The sequence below is a fragment of the Balaenoptera acutorostrata genome, chromosome 2, assembly GCF_949987535.1.
Source record: "Balaenoptera acutorostrata chromosome 2, mBalAcu1.1, whole genome shotgun sequence".
In the NCBI taxonomy this organism is placed as follows: Eukaryota; Metazoa; Chordata; class Mammalia; order Artiodactyla; family Balaenopteridae; genus Balaenoptera; species Balaenoptera acutorostrata.
In genome coordinates, this window is record NC_080065.1 from 64,540,480 (window position 1) to 64,562,431 (window position 21,952).

Below are 21,952 nucleotides of genomic sequence, written 5' to 3' on the forward strand. Positions count from 1 at the left end.
CTGGGTTGGCGACGTGAGGCAGGACAGGGTCCGTGAGGCGGGTGGCGCTCAGCTGTTGTGCAGCCTGTGGGGCCTGGTCGAAGCCCTCAGGGAAGGCCAACAGCGGCCAGGACTCTGGCCTCCTGCAGCTGCGGCCTCTTTGGGGTTTCCCTCCCGGCATCACATTGCTCTCACTCCTACTTTGGCAGCCGTGCCTTTACCCTGAGCTGCTTCACGAGGCGAGCACTCCCTGCTAAATGTTCACAGGTGCTGCAAGGACATTTTCATAAAGATGTACACAAACGTTGACCACATACATTTCTTTGATGTGCAGCCAGCCCTCCTCCATTCTCTGCTTAGACTGTTCATCTTTTTAAACTCCATCTGGTCTTCAGTGAGTTCATGAAAATGTTTTATACACTGCAGAGCACTCTATAAATATTGATTATACTACTAACAAATATAGCAGATATTTTTATCCTCTCAAAAGGACATCCTGTCTTTGGTGTAACCTGAGGAAAATGTATCCTTACCCATCTTTCCCCAGCTCAATTTTCGGTCACTTAAAATCCTAACTCATGAGGAGACAGTGTTCCACGGTCCCAGCAGAGCTCCTGGAGTCCACAGGGTGGGGCAGGTTTCCCCCTCTGGTGAGTTGGCCAAATGTGAACAGATAGGAGCAAATTCCTCTCGCCAGCCACCACCCTGCCGTCAAGCTATGAGTATTTCCTACATAGCACCAGCCAGGCTGGAGTGCAGCCCCCTGAGAAAGGGCAGTACACAGGGAGCTCAGAGCTCACTCAGGCCTCAAGGATCACTTGTCAACATGAACCTGAACCTATCTGTTTGGTCTCCAGAAACCTGAGAAAATATGGAGACCAGTTATTTCACCTTCAACTGAAGGCTTCATCAGTATCAAGTATTGTTTTTCAAACTTTCATAGGAAGAATTCTTGCCGATAGCCAATTTTATTCAATTTTTTTCAGTTCCCCATTCTGGCTCTTGAAGTTAGAAAAAGATGATAGGAACTGGGTGATTTTGAGCAGGGTTGTTCCTCCTTCCATTACAACTTCTATCTAATTGCAATCTAGAGAACTGCTCATTATTTGGAAAACTTTCTTCCAATGCCATCATCAAAAGAAATAATGACACTTCTCTGTAACAAGAATCACTGTGTCTGCACTGAATGCCATGGGACAGCTCACCAGGTTGCTGTACTAGCCTTGTAGGGAAGGAACTTGTCATTTCCTTTCACCTCACTGTTTTGATATTGCCAAGGGAAGGTAGAAGGGAATCACCTTGTGAAATAAGTGCCCTTGGGACACTTCTTTCTTTTTTTTTTTTATACTCATAAATCATATGAAGGTCAGCTGTCACTGGGGAAAATGGAATAGTGTCACCAAGTCCTGGCTTAGTAGGAAGATAAGCAGGTAAACTTTTTTGTGATCTTCACTTATTAACTCTGTGCCCCTAGCTTCCTCCTAGATTGTGGGAAGTGTGGTGAAATGGTAGAACAGTTCTAATTTGGGACATGATGTGAACAAGATGCTTTGTCTTCTGGTTATTTTAGGAACCATTATCGAACACTGCGCCAGGCTATTATTGATATGGTTTTAGCAACAGAGATGACAAAACACTTTGAACATGTGAACAAATTTGTGAACAGCATCAACAAGCCAATGGCAGCTGAGGTAAGCATTTCCCATGTAATAAGATACACCAGAATGTATTTCCATTAGAGCCTACTCTGGCCTCAAAGCATCTTGAATACAAGATGGTTATTTGCTTGGAGTTGGTAAAGAAGGCTGAAAGTACTGGTCACTTGTTTTCCCTAAGGACAAGAATAGATTGAGTGTCCACAGCAACTGAGCTCCTTGAAAGAAAGGCCCTGAGATAAAGCCAGCAGTGACAAAAGGAAGTAGGCCCAAAGTCTATGATGAAAGGAGCCTGCAGACAGCAGAGACTGGAATAAATGGTGGCATTTTAGGGGATTCAGAGCCTTTCTAGTTCTCTGTTCTTTGAGCTCTTGGGAGACCTCAAAATTAGATGTTTTAAAGAACTATAATCCTGCTGATTTGCATTAAAAGCCTATCAGTATCTAAAAACTACAGAAAGTTAAATTGGGAGTGACTAGTTGAAAACAAAAATACAAGTCTTTCTCCTTTTTAAAATTTACTGATGTACCTTAGACCTGCCTTAAGGTCCCTACAAACTTGGGTTTTAGGAACATGGACATAAGTTCACATCTCTTACTGTTTAAAATGAGATCAACTGCCCTCTCATACCGTAAAGCTGTTCATAGCCCCATAAAGTTAGAAGAGCTTTTCACTCATTCCTGTATGAGGGCTGCATATGTGGATGAATGAGGAATGGCTGTCTTAGATGTAATGTGATGATCAGTAGGGAAACTATCTGTGTAGCACCCATCACATGACCAGCCTGGATGAACAGTGTCCGCCTCACCTGTGTTCTGCTCCATCCCCCAGGGATTCCACAGCACAATGCCAGGACCCTTACCTTCCACAGAGGACTTATGGGAGCAAGGATCTGGGGATTTAAGAGGGGGAAATTATACAGAATCATAGAATTTAGAGTTGGGAAGGTCATCTATCCAAGTAAGCCCCCCAACTCTGTTGAGATTTATGTACCGCAGTAACTATAGCAAGCAGTATCTTCCCAATGGTAAGTAATCAAAATACCAACCTTCAGAATATAATTCTGCCCATTGATGGTTTAATAAATAGGTCCAGTCCCAAAACAAAACAAAAAAATCCTTAAATGTCATACAGTCCTTCAGCTTGGCAGAGCTCTGGAGAGCTAATTAAATGTTTACACAGTCAGTTCCATGGTATCTTTGAAATCAGGGAATCGTAGTCTTCTAGGTTTTGTGTAATTGGCCTGTTGTCACATTTACAAAAGCCTACTCACAGACCTGGCCACTTGGCTCTGGACCGCTGACATCCATCACTAGGTAGGTATTAGTGTACAACCAGTCTTTTTAACATGGCTGAATATACCTGCTCCTGCCTTGGCCCACTTTCTGCTCCTAGTACCCCCAACACTTACATGTCTCACCCTCCCTACCACCCAGCCAGAAGAGCAGCCTGGAAAGCATGAGTGGACACATACCTTAAGAGAAAGAACAAAGTGGGAGGAGGTGGGTAACTGGGGGTGGGACAGAAGGTCACAGGAGAGAGGGAGCTGTCAGGCATATTAAGTAGAAAGAAATCAAGAAATAATTGAAGGGTCACATGTATGTGGCATTTCCCCATCTTTAATGTATTAAAAAGTGGAATTCGTGCTTTTACACATTTCCTGATAAAACTGGGAGAAAAGCTCTTCTTCCTTATGATTACATACCAAATTATTAAAAACAAAACAAAACAAAAATCCCTGCTTTGTAGCAGCTACCTCTGGGGAAGAGGATGAAAGAGAGGTTGTGGATGGGTGGTGATAGGGACTTCGACCTTTTAAGCTCTATGTGTTTGTATTGCTTGACTGCTCCCCGTCCCCAAGAATATATCAATGTATCATATATGGAATTAAGGATGGGAAGACCTCCTTCATCAAGTCTCATGCCTAAGTTTGCCTGGGTGACTGCCATCTAATATCTGGTCAGCTGGCCCTTGTGGGCTTCACCATCATATTGAAACAACCCTGATGTGACCATCTGTTTTCCAGATTGAAGGCAGTGACTGTGAATGCAACCCTATTGGGAAGAACTTTCCTGAAAATCAAATCCTGATTAAGCGCATGATGATTAAGTGTGCTGACGTGGCCAATCCATGCCGCCCCCTGGACCTATGTATTGAATGGGCTGGAAGGATCTCCGAGGAGTACTTTGCACAGGTGTGCTGCCTCTCTAGGGAAGCTCCACCTCCCTTCTGGGAATGGACCCGGGTCACAGTAAATAAATGACTCCTCCCTGGAAAGCAATGGGTCACCCCTGCCTGGAACAGACATCTGGTCCCTCAAGAGACTAACTGATGTGGCTGGTCACTAACTAAACTCTCTCTAGGGGAAGGGGGATAAACTGAGCCTTTGGAAGTATCTTTTCATCCTCAAATTTTTAGATCCTGAATTTCCACAAAAACTGGGAAATCCTTCATTCATTCACTAGATTATCATCTCCATGGTGCAGTCTGGGGAACATAGACATAAGACACATCTTTGCCCATGGGTAGCTCATAATACAGTAGGGTAGGGAGATAGACATAAACGGGTCCATACATTGGTAAATTAAAAACAAATGAAAACACTTCTAAAGGAGGTATATGTTAAGTCCTAAGAGTTCAGAAAGAGTTTTTTTTCTAGATAAAAGAAGGGCTTTGTGGAAAAGGTGTTAGAGCTGGTATTTTTGTTTTTGTTTTTTCTGAAGGATTTCAAAATTTAGAAATGGGAAAGGACATTCTGGGAGAATTCTGGGAGTACAAAGGGTTATGAGCAAAATTAGTAGGGAGGAGAAACAGAATTTTTATATAAGGAAAACAGCAACTTTGGCAGTGTGAAGAGGAATTAAAGGAGAATAACGTAGTAGAACACAAGATGCCATTTAAAAGAGGCCTACTTTCAAAGAAGAGGCTCTAAGGACTAATGTTTATTATTTGTGATAGAAAAGACAAACATGTCACAAGTAGCTACAAGTAATGCATTTGGGGACAGGGGGCGGGGGGGAGGGTTGTGTGCCAATATGGCTGGAACGTACCACTGAGGGAGGACAAAAGAATAGCTGATAATGTCTAAAAGGGTTGGCAGGGGCAAAGGCCAGCCAAGGACCCAGTAAGTTAGGTGCAGCTTTCAAGGATGAGAAGAGAGCCCATGAATCAAAGAAAAATAGGACAAGCAGTTCTGAGCTTGCCAGAAAGAGAGGGGAAAAAACCCAAACTACTCCTTGAACAGCAGTGGCTATTTTAAGGCTGCCTAATCGACTGACCTGAAATGAGCAAGCTGAGCCAAAAACTGGTAGGAGGCCATTAACGGGGCTTCCCAGGACCCACAGAGAAGACTTAAAATCCTACTCCTAGTTATTCTCAAAGTATGTGAATGGGGAACGGGAAAGAACCACTTTTAAGTTCTTTAATGTAATCTCCCTGTTTAGGTGTCCTTTTCCCAGAAAGGAAAGTACTAATGTTCACAAGACAATGTGACCTAAAAATCAGGTTACAAATGAGGTCTCTGATCAGCCAGCCTCTGGCTCAGCATACTACCAGTAAATGTGGATCTCAATTTCAGCCCAGTGAATTATATGACCTTATGCATATAAACATACACTCTAATGTGCAAAATACTCAGATTTACACATATCTTGAGAATTGCATGACCAATACCCCAATCTGAAAAATCTCATAGTTTGTCATTCTTTTGAGTAAAACATAGTTATTTCATGAAAAAAAGAAGCTAGTTCAGCTCAACTGCCTAACTGCTTTTCATCCAGACTACCATAATACATTGATGTGCAGCACAAGGGCTTTGTATGTACTTCCGATTTTGTCACACACAATATTAAAAACACGTATTTTCAAAGGTCAAGTTTAATAAGATTAATAATTCTTACAACTTTAATGAAGACATTCTTAAGTGAAACTGGCTTTCCTTTTAAACTGCAAGCATGTGACAGTGAATAATACAATGACTATTTGTACAGCTTGGTGCCAGTTCTTTGATTCACGCTAAGGCGTCAGCAGTTTTAAACACACCATTGCTCCTGTACCCTCAGTATAAATGCCACTTAGTATTATTAGTGTTACTTTGAAAATAGTCTTGACATTGCAATCATGAAAACAGATCTCAGAAAAGGGGGTATGAATCCTGAGATAAGTGCTTCAGGAGGGGCTGTACGATAGCATAACACATTTGAGAGTCAGAAGACCTGAATCCAGTCACTGTAGCTCATCAGGTGGTTGTCTTATATAAGCCTCGGGACCTTGCCAAGCCAATTTCTTCATAGATACAACTGGATTATGACCCATTTTCACAGAGTGGTTCTGACAAACTAGATGTTACTGTGACAGCTCCTTATGTGCCCCACAGCCCTGTGTTATTTCTTACAGACTGATGAAGAGAAGAGACAGGGGCTACCTGTAGTGATGCCAGTGTTTGACCGGAATACCTGTAGCATCCCCAAGTCCCAGATCTCCTTTATTGACTACTTCATAACAGACATGTTTGATGCTTGGGATGGTAAGACAGTTCCTGTTTTGTTACCCACAAACAGAATATTTTGCTATACTTTATGATGGTTACCTTTAATGACAGAGGCTGGGCCTAAAGGTGTAAACGAAATGTAACTTAAAAGAAAAAGTCAGCTGCTTGTGGCCAGGTGTGGTGGGGGTGCATGAACACTTTGTGTGTCCTCAGCACAAACCATGTGTATGGAAGACTCAGTGGATGTTTGGTAACTGGATAAACAGGTGTTCAACTCTTCCAAGGACATGTTTCCAAAGCTTACAGGAGTTTTATTCTATCATTGGAGGAAATTCTAGAGAGAACATAAAATATACTAAGTCTACTCTGAATCACAGATTCTTTTCGTAATATCAGTTGATAAACAGCTTTTCATTTTTTTGAGATCCTTTTTAATTTTTTTGAATTTAATATCGGAGTATAGTTGATTTACAATGTTGGGTTACTTTCAGGTGTACAGCTAAGTGATTCAATTATACATATACATATATCCATTCTTTTTCAGATCCTTTTCCCATATAGGTTATTACAGAACACTGAGTAGAGTTCCTTGTGCTATACAGTAGATTCTTGTTATCTATTCTATATATAGTAGTGTATATATGTTAACCCCAAACTCCTAATTTGTTCCTTCCCCCGTGTTTCCCCTTTGGTAACCATAAATTTGTTTTCAAAGTCTGTGAGTCTATTTCTGTTTTGTAAATAAGTTCAATTGTATCCATTTTTTTTTCAGATTCCACATATAAGTGATACCATATATTTGTCCTTCTCTTTCTGACTTACTTCACTTAGTATGATAATCTCTAGGTCCATCCATGTTGCTGCAAATGGCATTATCCTACTCTTTTTCATGGCTGAGTAATATTCCATTATGTGTGTGTGTGTGTGTGTATATGTATGTATGTGTGTGTGTGTGTATGTGTGTGTATGTATGTATGTGTATATATATATATATATATATATATATATATATATATATATATACACATACACACCACATCTTCTTCATCCATTCATCTGTCAATGGACATTTAGGTTGCTTCCATGTCTTGGCTACTGTAAAGAGTGATGCAGTGAACATTGGGGTGCAGGTATCTTTTTGAATTATGGTCTTCTCTGGGTATATGCCTAAGAATGGGATTGCTGGGTCATATGGTAGCTCTATTTTTAGTTTTTTAAGGAACCTCCATACCGTTTTCCATAGTGGCTGCACCAATTTACATTCCCACCAACAGTGTAGGGGGGTTCCCTTTTCTCTACACCCTCTCCAGCATTTGTTATTTGTAGACTTTTTAATGATGGCCATTCTGACTGGTGTGAGGTGATACCTCATTGTGGTTCTGATTTGCATTTCTCATTGAGTGACGTTGAGCATCTTTTCATGTGCTTTTTGGCCATCTGTATGTCTTCTTTGGAGAAATGTCTATTTAGATCTTCTGCCCGTTTTTTGATTTTTTTTTTTTTGATATAGAGCTGCATGAACTATTGGTATATATATATATTTTTAAATTTATTTATTTTCATTTTTTGCTGTGTTGGGTCTTCGTTTCTGTGCGAGGGCTTTCTCTAGTTGCGGCGAGCGGAGGCCACTCTTCATTGCATTGCGCGGGTCTCTCACTGTCGCGGCCTCTCGTTGCGGAGCACAGGCTCCAGACGTGCAGGCTCAGTAGTTGTGGCTCACGGGCTTAGTTGCTCCGCGGCATGTGGGATCTTCCCAGACCAGGGCTCGAACCCGTGTCCCCTGCATTGGCAGGCAGATTCTCAACCACTGTGCCACCAGGGAAGCCCCTATTGGTATATTTTTGAGATTAATCCCTTGTTGGTTGCTTCGTTTGCAAATATTTTCTCCCATTCTGTGGGTTGTATTTTCATTTTGTCAATGGTTTCCTTTGCTGTGCAAAAAGTTTTAAGTTTAATTAGGTCCCATTTGTTTATTTTTGTTTTTATTTTCATTACTCTAGGTACAAGGTGGATGCAAAGATACTGCTGCAATTTATGGTGAAGAGTGTCCTGCCTATGTTTTCCTCTAAGAGTTTTATAGTAGCCAGCCTTACATTTAGGTCTTCAATCCATTTTGAGTTTATTGGTGTTACAGAATGTTCTAGTTTCATTCTTTTACATGTAGTTGTCCAGTTTCCCCAGCACCACTTATTGAAGAGACTGTCTTTTCTCCATTGTATATTCTTGCTTCCTTTGTCGTAGATTAATTGACCATAGATGCATGGGTTTATTTCTGGGCTTTCTGTCCTGTTCCATTGATCTATACTTCTGTTTTTGTGCCAGTACCATACCATTTTGACTACTGTAGCTTTGAAGTATAGTCTGAAGCCAGGGAGCCTGATTCCTCCAGCTCTGATTTTCTTCCTCAGGATTGCTTTAGCTATTCAGGGTCTTTTGTGTTTCCTTATAAATTAAAAAAATTTTCGTTCTAGTTCTGTGAAAAATGTCATTGGTATCTTGATAGGGATTGCACTGAATCTGTAGATTGCCTTGGGTGGTATAGTCATTTTCACAATATTGATTCTTCCAATCCAAGAACATGGTATCCTTCCATGTGTTTGTGTCATCTTTGATTTCTTTCATCAACATCTTATAGTTTTCAGAGTACAGGTTTTTTGCCTCCTTAGGTAGGTTTATTCCAAGGTATTTTATTCTTTTTGATGTGACAGTAAATGGCATTGTTTCTTTAATTTCTCTTTCTGATCTTTTGTTATCAATTTTTAGTTAAAAGGACCTGTTCATATTTCAGAAACCAGTGTTTAGTAACTCATCCTTCTCATGCTTCTGTGTTCACCTGAGGCCTAACCTAGGGCACCTCTCCTCCAATTCTGATCCCAAATTTGTCCCACAGAGCCCCAACCTTATAAATGCTCCTGGAATCTAACTTAACAGGCTTCTTTTTATTCTCTTATATCCTTGCAGCCTTTGCACACCTGCCAACCCTGATGCAACATTTGGCCGATAACTACAAACACTGGAAGACGTTAGATGACCTAAAGTGCAAAAGTCTGAGGCTTCCATCTGACAGCTAAAGCCAAGACAGAGAAGGTGACCTCTTGATCTACAAAGGGCACTGTGAATCACAGTAGTGTAAACAAGAGGCTTTCCTTCATAATGAAAATGACAGGTGTAGGTTAAGGAGCTAATGTTTAATATCTGACTTTGAATCATTCAACTTCCCAAATTTCATTTTTAGAAAATTATGTTCCATGAAGAAAAATATATGTTCTTTTGAACAATCACTTAGTGACAGAACAAACACATGGCAAAATCCTTTGCCCTGCTGTCATCCTGTCTGCCCTCATCAAACCCTGCAGCTGATTCACTGTAACTAGCAGGAGACATGCAGCAAAAACTTGGTGCCCACGAGCCCACCATCTCTGTGGATGATGGACCATGTAGCTTAGCTAGTGGTTTAGCTCATCTTTTACCATGAAAGTCACCATCACTGTTTAGCTTGACTATTTTCCTCAAGAGCATCATCAATCTAAAAGGTTCATAAGAATAAGGAAAAAAAACCCATATAAAGTGAGCAAAACAACTAGGACCAAACTGCTGATAAACTAGTTAGCTTCAGAGCCTCCATGGCTAGGTGGTTCTGATCAACGGTGTAACACCCAAGTTAGAACACAGTCTGTCTTGGCCTGGTTGAGTGCCTTCTCTAGACTGGTATCAGCAGCCTGTGTAGTCCTCTCTCCTACAAAAGGGATTCATCTTAACAGAAAGCCAACCATGATGGGGAAGGAAGTGACATCTTGTCTGGGGGGAATCCAAGAGCTTTTTCCCTTTATTTCTGGTTTACAGAGTCAGTTACAAGGCACTATAGTAGGTATTATATACAAGCCATTAATCTGAATGCCCTTGGACAAGCTTTTTAAAAAAAAAAAATTTATATACATTTGCTGTTTAAAATTTTTATTAAAGCAATCTAAATTTTCTGGGTTTAAGTCCATGGAGTACGTTGTGCCGAGTACTGAGGAGGCAGAGGAAGTTTTAAGGTTCAGATGTTTTTAACCTATCTATATTTAAGATCATGCCATTTTGCTTTAATGATGAAAAAAAGATTGCAAGGTGTGTAAATATATCAGAAAATAGCATATGGGGAAGCAGTAAATACTATTTTAAGCTATTAATTGTATGCTAAAAGCTTCTAAAGCACAAGTGCATATTTTTATACAGCTCTTTTCACAACTTTCTGTGGTCTACATGAAGTCAGACTTGAGATTTTCTTTTCTCTTTTACCAGCCAACCCTTCTTTATGTATTATAAATTAGAGATTCCGTAAACAAAATCTTTTTCTTTCAAATTCTCTGTACTTCATGCTGCATTTCTAAGAGGTATAAACAAACAGACTAAATTAACTGAACCAGTAGTTAGTTACTTTTTTCAAATGAAAATTGGAATGCAGAACACTTGGAACTAGTACATGGGGGAAAAAATTACTTATCACTACAAAACATGCCAATGTTTTTTTCTATGTTTTGTACCAACAAATGGAAACATATATGACAATTCCATGCAAAGAAATGTACCTAAATTATTTTTGTTAGATGGTAAGAGAACTTGCTTGGTCAGGACAGCAGCTAGCTTTGTATTGTAATGCTGCACTATGTAAATGTGATGAAAATGTTTTTGTGAAGTACTTGTAACTAAATTCCTACAGCCATTTTTCATTCCTAACAGCTGTTTTTATTTTACCTCTTTGGCCTAAATTTTTCATAATTTCAATATTTCGGTTTAGTGTTCTTTATTTCATGAGTCACACGCTTTGTTTTCAGAACACATTAAATTCAGGATGTCAGAATCCCATTTTAAGGAGCTAAATAATTTGCCTAGGCTTCAGAAGCTTGCCTGAGGCAACGACAATCTTTTCTTGACCATCTCGCTTTTGGTTCCATTTGGTAAGTGACATTCATCAGATGTCTGACATTTTTCTATGTGAATGTTTGTTAGAGCTGACGCAGTATAATTTCAAATTAATTTCGTATTAACACTGCCAGGTACTAAAGCTTCAGCATAGCTCTGCTCTTTATCAGTGTAATCTACTATGGTGTAATCTTCTACTGAGTTGCTAACTAAATAGTGCTTTCCTCCAAATAGTCTTTCAGATGGTATGTGTATCAGATGAGTGAGTATAAACTATTATAATTGTCTCTCATACTGAGCATAAGTCTGTGTTGAGGGGAACCCTATTAATTTAGGAAAATATAACATGATCTAATCTAGAGAGAAGTCACATTACTACTACTACTTAACCATAAGTTAGTTAGTTATAAAACACTGTTACCAGGACCAGAATAACCCTATAATTTAATTAGGCTATTCTTTACTTCCAATTTAAGATTTTAAAATACGCTTGCCTTCAGAGTTAGGACTGGTTAATCTTGTGGGCAAAGAACAAGCCTCATCTATTAATCAGAACACACTCAACTTGAGAAAGATAAATACAATGTCCCTCAAGTTTAGGCTCTTGATTGTGTTATGTGAGTAAGCCAGAGAAAGAATGAGGTAATAAGGGTATTTTTAAATAAAAATGACAAGGACCCCTGCATAGTATTACTTCTGGTGTTGCAAATATAACAGCACTGAAAGCTAAGCTAGGGAAATGGAAAAAATGCACATAATATTTATCGACCTCAGTTATAGCTGTATTCTTCTAATTCTTCTAACTTTTTGCAGCAGTCTGCATACAACTAGTGAGCAGCCATCAAGTCTGAGTCCCTGCTAGATTTTCCCATCTCACTGTTTTACTCCATCTCTGACCTTAGGGCATTCATGAAAGCAAAAACCATCAAGTTCCCATGAAGGGTTGGAGGCTTTCCTCTAGATTTTAATAACAGAGGGACTCACAGTGGTACTTTCAGTACTATTTGCTCCCCCAACTCACCTGTGGTTTGTATCATTCACGTGAATAGATTACTATTACATACTAATCCAGAACAAATTAGGAAAAAAAGCAGTTAAGAATCTTTGAATTCCTTTTATAATTCTTTGACTATCTTATACAATTCAAGAAAACTTTAAAACTCATGACCTAATAGTAGAATCTCCAAAGAAAAAGCTAGCTGGTAATAGGAGAAAGTCCATCTATGGAGGAATATGGAGGAAAATTAAAAGCCTAAAAATGACTCTGATCAATAATCTGATGCACTCAGACCAAAATGCATGTCTGCCTGGTTTAGGAATCCTACCCAGGTTCCAATTTCAGGATGAAAGTTTAGAGGTGCCTCAGTATGACTGCTCAAATATGCCACGATAACAACAATCTGTTGGCTAAAAGGCAGTGCTAATTTTTCTATTCACATTCTTCTATTATATAATGGAGGTTAAATAAATTTTATTATATGTCGTCTCCATAAAGGTATATTTTCATTGTGAATTAAAACAGAAACAATTACTATGAACATTATCTGGTTTTGCTCAAGGGGTAATCATACAACCCTTCTTTCTCATTCCAGTCATGTTCAATTTCTGTTTTTAAATTCATTCACTGATGCTAATGAGAATTGAGCTAACTAACTGGAAGGTCTTACCTTACTGGGCTTCAGCTTCCTTATTTATAACATTATGGCACTGGTCTGGCATAGATGACCATAGCTCTTCCAGACTTTGTAGGCAGTTGAGGAAACAACAACTGTCAAAGGTAAAACAACTAGTGAAAACAACAATTTACCAAGATTCCATTAGGGTGTGTGTGATGAACAAATAAATCCAGAAAGTGTTCTTCGAGAAGGATTAGTCCTCTGACACATCAGCCACCTGGTGTTTACTTCAATACGATTCTTTCATCAGCAGTTTAAGATTAACTCCACAATTAAACCCACCCATTTTTTAATGTATGGAACACGTTTTAATTTTTATTCTTTAGTACCAAAAGGGAGAAAGAGTGTTCTAAGGCTGATGGGGTGATGAAGATGATTAAATCTCAGTGGTCTGCAAGAAACTCCTCATAAGTGATGCCTGGCTCAAACATTTCATATTTGAGCCAATGGTAAGATGAATCAGGCACTTTGGAAACACTGTAACTTTACTGATCTAGCTCTCATCTCTGGCATATATGAGGGGCAGCTGCTGGTCTATTATTACCAAGAATCTAGTCAATAGCTGTTCAGGCTAGGGGGAAAAATACACCCTAATTAGAAGATTTCTCCTGATTTGAGTTTATAGGGATTTTAGTAGCTAGAATTTAAAAAAAAAAAAGATTTAAACAAATTAGTTGGCACAAAAAAAAAAAAAGCTGTAGTTAAAACAGTTAGAGATTCAGGTTTGCTTCATGTTTAGAAAATTGAGAGTTACTAAAGACCAGGGGGATTTGGAGGAGAAAGGATATATTTAAATTTATCACAAGAATTCTTAATCAAACCGGCTCTAAAGAAAACCAAAAAATAAAAAACAAACACTGTTATTTCTATTTCTACCTCCTCCCAGGGTCTAGGTTCAAATTAAGAAGCTTAAAACACACACAGCACTCACCACTTCAGTAGCAGCACAAAGTACAATTATTATGGAATCTTCATTTCCTACAGGGAGGCATCAGTTTTCCGGCTATCTCAGGGTTTAAATTCAAGATATGCTACATCCTACCTATTTACTCTTCACTGGATTTTTAATTTTTCTCCCAAAATATCGTCTATAATGATGATCATGTATATTTATTTCCATAAAAGTAGGTTCCTTGAATAAATCTTTAAAAGAATGACAGGTATAGTTAAAATACTAACTCTGGAGAACAGTCAGGTATTTCAAAATCCAAAAAGGCTAAATGAAAGAAAGTACATGTAATATTTTAAAAATCTAATCCCTGGTGATGAATAAAAATTTAGTTAGAGGCAATATAATTACATTAAAGAGAGTGAGAGGCTCCAAGTACTCTTCTCCTCATTAAACATAAGCTCATATAATTTCTGGTGTAGAATTTTTTTCAGAGCATAAAAAATTTATCTCTGTGAGGACACTGTGGTATAATTTAATTCTGCTTCAAAAGGTATATGTGATGAACTCTGAAAACTTCACTTTCTGAAAATTCACTGCTGAAATTAGACCCATTCCTTCAATGGTTTCAGGTAACTGCTATGTGAAAAGTCAAATGAAAAACTTGTGCTATATTCTTTGGTGAATGTACTAATACCTGAGAAGCAACTTGTTACTGGTTTGCAGCCCCAGAAAAAAGAATTCAAACAATTGGAATTTTATGGAGTAACAAGAAAAAAAATATTACAAAATTTAAGTGATTAATATGCTAATGGTTTTCAGAGTATTACCCCTACATTTGCTGTTCAAGGTTCATGCACAGGTGTTCAAATTCCTTAAACTAGACAGCAAGATATAAGTCACCATTCTCCTCTAATTTTTGAAATAACTTTAAGCTGCGCAATCCAGATTCTCGTTCTCCATTTTTCCACAAAATAATGAGATGATCAGCAGAACATGTCACTAGTCCATGATCTTCAAAGTACAGAAACATCTGCAAAAAAAATTTTTAATTACTGATTATAGGAACTTCAAGGAGAAGAGGCTAATACTAACTAGATTGACAGGTGCTTGTTAAAATGTGTACCTTGGAGACTTCTTTGGATCTGACTGTAAAACTCTGTATCTTTCATGAGAAATGTTATTTTTAAGTGTGAGTGATAATCACATACAAATGCTAGACCAATATCTAGTATTTTAAATATCAGAACTTTGTAAATACTACTCAACTACAGAACTATAAATAACAGCTATTTTTGTAAAGTACATGAATTCCCAAAGTATCGTCTAAATTTTACCATTATCTAATTCCTCAAGTATTGGTTTTAAGTTTTTTGTCAGGAGAAGTCCCAACAAACCTGCTTTACTTAATCATTTTTACCGGCCTTCTTATTTATGCAAAAATGGCCACCAATAAAATGTCTGAATTCCAAATTCTCCAAGATAAACAATGGCTTTAGCTCTCTAAAACAGAGACATAATCAATCCTTAAGCATTTACTGGGTGTCATCTATATGCTTATGGTCCCTACCCTCAAGAAGGTTCTAATTCAGTTGTGAAAACCAAATCATAGTTGAAACAATAAGGGTACCAATTAAAGATGATGTAATCAGGTACTAAATAACATAGTTCAGGCTATGATTTGCCACAGAAATGCAGAAAAAGGAGGCATAGATCAATAATGAATGAAATTGTCAGAGAAAGCTTCAAAAACATAAAACTCTCCAAATAAAAGGAAGGTCATGCCCAGTTAAGGAACAGGCTGGAAGGTAAGAACAGGAAAATGGAATGTTGATGAGAAGGCAGCATGCATCCTATGGAGTGGAGAGCTGGTATTAGAGAGGAGATAAATGAAACTATGAAAAGGATGAGCTCTTTGAGGGAAAGAGTGAAATAAAGGAGAGAAATAGGAAAATAGGATGCGAGTTTTCTAAGAAATAACTCATACATTTCTGAAGATAGCGGGAAAAGGGCTCAGCTGATGATGTAGGAGTGAGGGGTGGAGACGTAGCAGAGCAAAATTTCTCAGGAGATGATGGAAAAGTTAGAATTCAATAAATACAGGTAGATAGGACTAGGCTTAGAGACTAAGGATCAAAAGAAAAAAGGAATGAGAAAATTCAAGCAAGAGCCAAGATTTTCTCAGTGAAGCCAGAGATACTTTTAAAAAGTAATTAAATGTCAACACTTCCACTCAGGAAAATTTCTAAGAATCAAACACTTCCATACAATGACAAATGTGCCACACCATTTAAAAACCTTTAACAGGTTCCTACTATTTAAAACATAAAGTCCAGGGATTTCCCTGGTGGTGCAGTGGTTAAGAATCCACCTGCCAATGCAGGGGAAACAGGTTCAAGCCCTGGTCCGAGAAGACACCACATGCCGTGGAGCAACTAAGCCCGTGAGCCACAACTACTGAAGCCAGCGCGCCTAGAGCCCGTGCTCCACAACAAGAAGCTACCGCAATGAGAAGCCCGCACACCGCAACGAAGAGTAGCCCCCACTCGCCGCAACTAGAGAAAGCCCGTGCGCAAAGACCCAACACAGCCAAAATAAATAAACGTTTTATTTATGTATGTATGTATGAATATTTTTTAAAAGTCCAAACTCCTTAGCCTTACATTCAGTAATCTGACCCCAAACTACTTTCCCAGCTTTATCTCCTACTGTGTCCATTCATTGGAACACAGTCCTCCAGCCTAGCCAACCTGCTCCTTGCCACAAAGTAGATTCTATCTTTGCCCTCCTGTCTACGACATTCCATCTGCACAACTCCCTAAGTTAAAAAACAAAATGAAAACAACTGGGCTACCTGGTGGAGGAAGGCAAAAATGAGTAAGACATGAGTACCCAAAATCAGGGAGCTTACGGTCATAAGACTATCTTAATCCTACCTACGCATCAAGGTTCAGCTCATATTCAGGACCATAATATTTTTATATTATATCTCTTTGTAAACTCCAGTGTCTAGTATAGCGCCTGAAATACAGGAAATGCTAATAACAAGTTTTGTGCTGTTGCTTCTAAGCATAAATGTACTTCCAAATGAAAAACAATTTGTTCCTCCCTGGCTATGAAACAGGGAAGAACAATTTAAGAAACTCATGGGACTTCCCTGGTGATCCAGTGGTTAAGACTCCATGCTCCCAATGCAGGGGGCCTGCAGCACATGGGAACTAGATCCCGCATACTAAAACTAGGAGCCCGTATGCCACAACAAAGATTCCCGAATGCCGCAACTAAGACCAGCACAGAGGGAGGGGGGAAGGAAGGGAGGGAGGGGGGAAGGAAGGGAGGGAGGGGGGATGGAAGGGAGGGAGCCGGGGAGGAATAAAAAAAAAAATTCATTACTTAGGGCTCTACTTATACTGTTACCAGTTCCAATCATCTCTTTACCTCGACTGGTCTTATTCCTTCTTCATTACAGGCAATAATGCCTATAGTAAATATTAAAGTATTTGAATATATTTATAACAAGTTAGAACTTTATGCATCCTATAATTCTCAACTATTATTTTCATATATGCACAATGACAATCAAGACACTGGGTTTTACTAAAGCTAACAGATTATTATCCTCCAAAGGAAGGTAAAACAGTACTCTGTTCATAAATTTGATAAAGTTCCCTGGAATTAGATTCTATAAGGCTTTACCTCTACATACATAAGCACAACCCTCCATGTACCCTCTATTTACTACTGTTGTTATATATTCAACATTATTCACACCGTCCTTATTGTCAGCTATCTACCTACATCTCATAAGTAATAGTAATTAAGCCATTTTTTAGAAGCAAGACATTCCTTCTTCAATTCATTTCTCTGTAAAGGGAGATCCTAATGGCACATACTATGTAACCTATCCCATTCCATGTTTAGATTCCACAAAAACCTACAGATAAGAGAAAGTTTAGGTCTTTACGAGACCAAATGAAAGAAGAGCAGTGAGATGCAAAAAGCAGGAATTCCCTGGACATTTATATGACTATTAAAAATAATACCTCCACAGATGATGAGTGTCCAATTAAATCGCCAATAAGCTCCAGCGAACATGAAGTGCTATTTTCTTGTTGTTTTTTAGCAGGGTGGCTGGCCTGTTTATTTACTCTTCCAAATCCCCACAGGTTAAAAAAACCTAGAAAAACACAGCCATTTCAGTCATTTTCAAAATTACTGTGCTCTTTTCTTATAATAATAATGTAAGATCAGAAAAACAAAACTTAAATGCAAAAGTGTTCCCCACTTATTTTAGTCAAGGGCTAAGTGAGTGGATGGTACCAGGTACTATGCTAGGGTTTTTTAAATATGTTACTTCGTTTCCTCTTAGCTACCCAGGTTTGTTGCTCATCTCTTTTTATTGTCCCTACTCAGGCACTGGTGAAGGTGTGTTAACGTGAGGAAAAGGCAATGGGAATCAAAGAGGAGAGAAATGAAAGGCCTGAATGGCAATGAGGCGGGGGTGGGGGGGGGGAGGTCACAACTCAGATTTATCGATAAAGGGTAGACAAAAAGCAACATAGGGATGTCCCAGAGCAATGCCCTATGACTTCAAATAACCAGAAGAAATTCCAGGGGTACCAGCATCTGATTTCTTATGCAAAGGTTGCTAACTAACAGGGATTTTGTTTTTCAAATCAATGCCTGAAAATCAAAGAGTTCATGAGATTATGATATAAATACAAAAATGTTTCTAAATAAATTGAGTTCAATGTTAATGATAATGCTTTAAGGCTGAAAGAGCTTTGACACCTGATGATACAAATTCTGTCTGTATACCAGACATAATTACAGACAATATAAATGAGTAAATAGTTCATTAGGCCATCTGGTCAGTCAGATTACCAGGAATAATAGTTTTCCCTCAAAACAAAAAAATCCTAGTTGAATTGAAATAAACAGGTAGTTCTACAGTAAAGCAATATTTAAATGTGAATCCTAGATCCCAATTACCAAATGCTTCATGTAAACATCTGATGCTTATTTGGAGCACACTGTATATTACTTTGTGGTTACATACCTCTGTCTTGCATATGAGAGAAAAAAAAAAAGCAAGACTACCTTTTTGAGAAAAGATACTCACCTGTTGGTACAGGTTCAGCTGCAAGCTGCTGTTTTTCTCGTAACTCCCAAATGCGTACACTGCCATCTTCTGAGCATGAGATTAATTGCCTGTCAGAAGAGAAAATCAGTGATAAAAAGAGCACCATGGAAGGCCAATGCTAAATTTGCAGTGAGAGAAATCAGTGGAGCCCTCAACTGCTTTTATTCAGCTCTTGGCAGGAGCCAATAAAAATCACAATTTATCAATATGGCTTTACAATGCAAAGTAAAAGCACTCCTCAAGAAAGGCACACATTATACTGTTACATTGGTTCAAATGTTATAAATATGTATCATTTCCATTTTTAAAAATGCATTCAGGAAACAGGTTACGAATTACAGTTTCACAATATCCTGAGAAGTCTCATTCCTTCCTCTCACTGTATCTCTTCTCAGGGCACCTCTCACTCTAAAAGTATCCTGCATAGAAAATAATTCTATTTCCTTCATATAATTCATCCCTAGAAACTCAACAGCCAAATCTACCCTGAGGGGAAAGCCCTCGGTTGGTAGCCTTAGCCCACAAGGAGACTACCATTTAATTGTAGCCGTAATCAAACACCACCACCAAAAAGGTGGGTTTGTGGAAAATATAAAAAGAAAAATTAGTACACAGTCAGTGCCCAAAAGTCTTTTATCTTTTAAAATAAATACCAAATTTTAAATTATCTTTTCTTATAATGAAATTCAATGTAATTCATTTGAACCTTGCTTCTTGTAAATTTCGTAATATATTGCCACAAACTCTTCTGTTAAGACAGCCATGGGGTATTCTCAATTTCCAAAAGAACATAACAGGTCAAGCCACGGAGCCAGGTGACTTTGCCCCTTGAAAAATTACACTGGTGGCCCTGGGAACTATGCATTTCTTTCAGCTGTTACAGAACTGACGGAAACTTGTACCTGTTTGGAAGTTTGGCAACGTGCAGGACATTGGAGTCATGTGCAGTTTTCTGGCAGGCAATCACACGCTTCATTTGAAGGTTATACACGTATAAACCCCTTCCAACTGCAACAAATACATTCTGGGCGGGGGGGAGGAGGGGGAAGTTCAGAAATGGGCATAAAACTAGTACTTATCACTACCTGGTGTAATAGATTTCCAGCCCTGGTGTGAGATCAGAAAGCCATCGTTACCTTCCCTATTCCTAGCCTTCAGCCCAAATTATTGTACTGCCCTCTGAAATCCAAAAATATCAAAGCACAAAGGAAAGCTCAGCATTTAGAAGGTGGAAGGACACAACTGCTAATACAGAGAAAGCTTTGTATATTATGCCCCACAGCATCGCTTTCTTCCTCATTGAAACGTGACAGCTACAGAAAGGAGCTGTGGCTGACAGATTGGCCTGCAGTGGAGGTGGAGCTGCTGAGGTACAACCTAGGTTTTCATTCACATAATACTATATCCTTGGGAAAACTACTTAGCTTCTTTTGCCTGAAAAATGTGAGCAAAATTACTTGCACTCCACATCTTAAGCATCACAAGACCTATAAAGGATACAAAAAAGCATATGCTATAGTGGCATATATACAGTGGCTTCACAAAAACATTTTTCCAAATGTAGTATTAGAAACACCTTTTTACTAAAACAGCTTTAATCTTTTGAAAGTACTTTCACCAATATTTACCTTACTTCAACTTCACATCTCATTAATGTAGGAAAAGCTATTTTCCAGAATAACAAGTCAAAATAAAAAAAGATTAATATCACACAAAAATTAAGACGTGAGAGTTTGATATTAGAATCCAGGTCATGTTACTCCAGTCCCTTACTCTTGCCTCATACCATACCACCTAGCTTCCGAAATTATTTTGCAAGTCACTAGACTTCTGGTAGCTCTTGTCTTAAAATCATTCATTCTTACTCCGTAGGTATGCCAGTAGAAAGACCTTTCAAAAATTCTTTTTTTTTTGCCTACCTGTTCTCATCAAAGAATACTTCTCATGCAGCCTCAAAGGCTACAACACCAATTCAGACCTACAGTATCTCGACCAAAACATGCCCCCCAAGGCTTACCAGAGTCTAAATCTGGAATGATCCCCTTGACCCTCAGGATTGGTATTCTGCATGTAGCAATGCAAGCTGAAGATCAGTGCCATGAGCGTTAACGAGAACAGCTAGCCAACTTGCTAAAATCTAGTGCCCTGGGTAACATTCAATGCAGAGAAACCTCAGAAACTAGTTATATGGACCAGGAAATCTGTGCAGAGTTTAAATGATTTATCCAAAGTCACAAAGAAAATTATCCACACAACTAGAGAATTAATAAGCTTTGGGGCAGCCTTTACTCAACAGAATCACTCTATTCAATCACTTGTCATCAACAATGAATGGCCCCCCTGCAGAAAGAAAAAAACTCCTATAAAACAAAGAAAATTAGGGAAAACTGAGTGCTTTATTAATGCTTTATTAAGCATTTATAGCAGTTAATAACACCAATCGAAAATTTTAAGATTAAAGAGAATACAAAATGCAAAACTTTAAACACTTTTACAAAAGTGAGAAAAAGGTATCAAATTAAAAATATATACGGACTTCCCTGGTGACACAGTGCTTAAGAATCCGCCTGCCAATACAGGGGACACAGGTTCGATCCCTGGTCTGGGAAGATCCCACATGCCGCGGAGCAACTTAGCCCGTGCGCCACAACTGCTGAGCCTGTACTCCGGAGCCCGTGAGCCACAACAACTGAGCCCACGCACCTGGAGCCCGTGCTCGGCAACAAGAGAAGCCACTGCGATGAGAAGCCCGCGCACCACAACTGAAGAGTAGCCGCTGCTTGCCGCAACTAGAGAAAAGCCTGCGCGCAACAAGAAGACCCAACACAGCCAAAGATAAATAATTAATTAATTTTTTTAAAAAGAAAGATAAATATATATATACATATAAAATTTTTAGGGCTACAACTCTTAGAAATAGTTTCCATCTTTTCTGAGACTACTGTCTTTTAGAAATAGTTTCCATCTTTTCTGAGACTACTGTCTTTTATCATATGTATTTACTTTTTTTTTTTCAAAATAAAATTGGGATATAAAGAAACTTAATCTTTAGGTAGAATAGTGTTCTTTAACCTATTCTTACCCTACTGTTTTAGTTTTGTTTTGTTTTTAAGGTAAGAGAGGTGCAAAGAAAGCCAAAACAAAAACAAAAACAAAAAAACAGACCATGCTCTCCCCATCCAGAACACTATTACTGAATTTTTAAATAAAAATAAC

General features: G+C 38.6%; 2 protein-coding genes across 6 annotated transcripts in view; one reads left to right on the plus strand and one right to left on the minus strand.

The window, feature by feature from the left end:
* The window catches only part of PDE8B (phosphodiesterase 8B), a 269,134-nt gene extending 257,308 nt beyond the window's left edge, over window positions 1-11,826 (plus strand). For all 4 annotated transcript variants that reach the window (XM_057541773.1, XM_057541775.1, XM_057541774.1 and 1 more), the window contains 4 exons: window positions 1,550-1,670; window positions 3,661-3,828; window positions 6,030-6,159; window positions 9,085-11,826. In XM_057541773.1, the coding sequence (XP_057397756.1) occupies window positions 1,550-1,670; window positions 3,661-3,828; window positions 6,030-6,159; window positions 9,085-9,194 (529 nt within the window). In that variant the 3' untranslated portion in view covers window positions 9,195-11,826. The remainder of the gene's footprint in view (window positions 1-1,549; window positions 1,671-3,660; window positions 3,829-6,029; window positions 6,160-9,084) is intronic.
* Window positions 11,827-13,798: 1,972 nt separating this feature from the next.
* Window positions 13,799-21,952, minus strand: part of WDR41 (WD repeat domain 41) — a 45,318-nt gene continuing 37,164 nt past the window's right edge. The window contains exons 10-13 of one of the 2 annotated variants that reach the window (XM_007175881.2): window positions 19,639-19,760; window positions 18,716-18,804; window positions 17,637-17,770; window positions 13,799-14,626 (exon numbers count right to left, since the gene is read on the minus strand). In XM_007175881.2, coding sequence (XP_007175943.2) covers window positions 14,474-14,626; window positions 17,637-17,770; window positions 18,716-18,804; window positions 19,639-19,760 — 498 coding nt within the window. In that variant the 3' untranslated portion in view covers window positions 13,799-14,473. Of the gene's footprint in view, window positions 14,627-17,636; window positions 17,771-18,713; window positions 18,805-19,638; window positions 19,761-21,952 lie in introns of those variants that run through there. The other variant, XM_057541776.1, reaches the window with a different exon arrangement.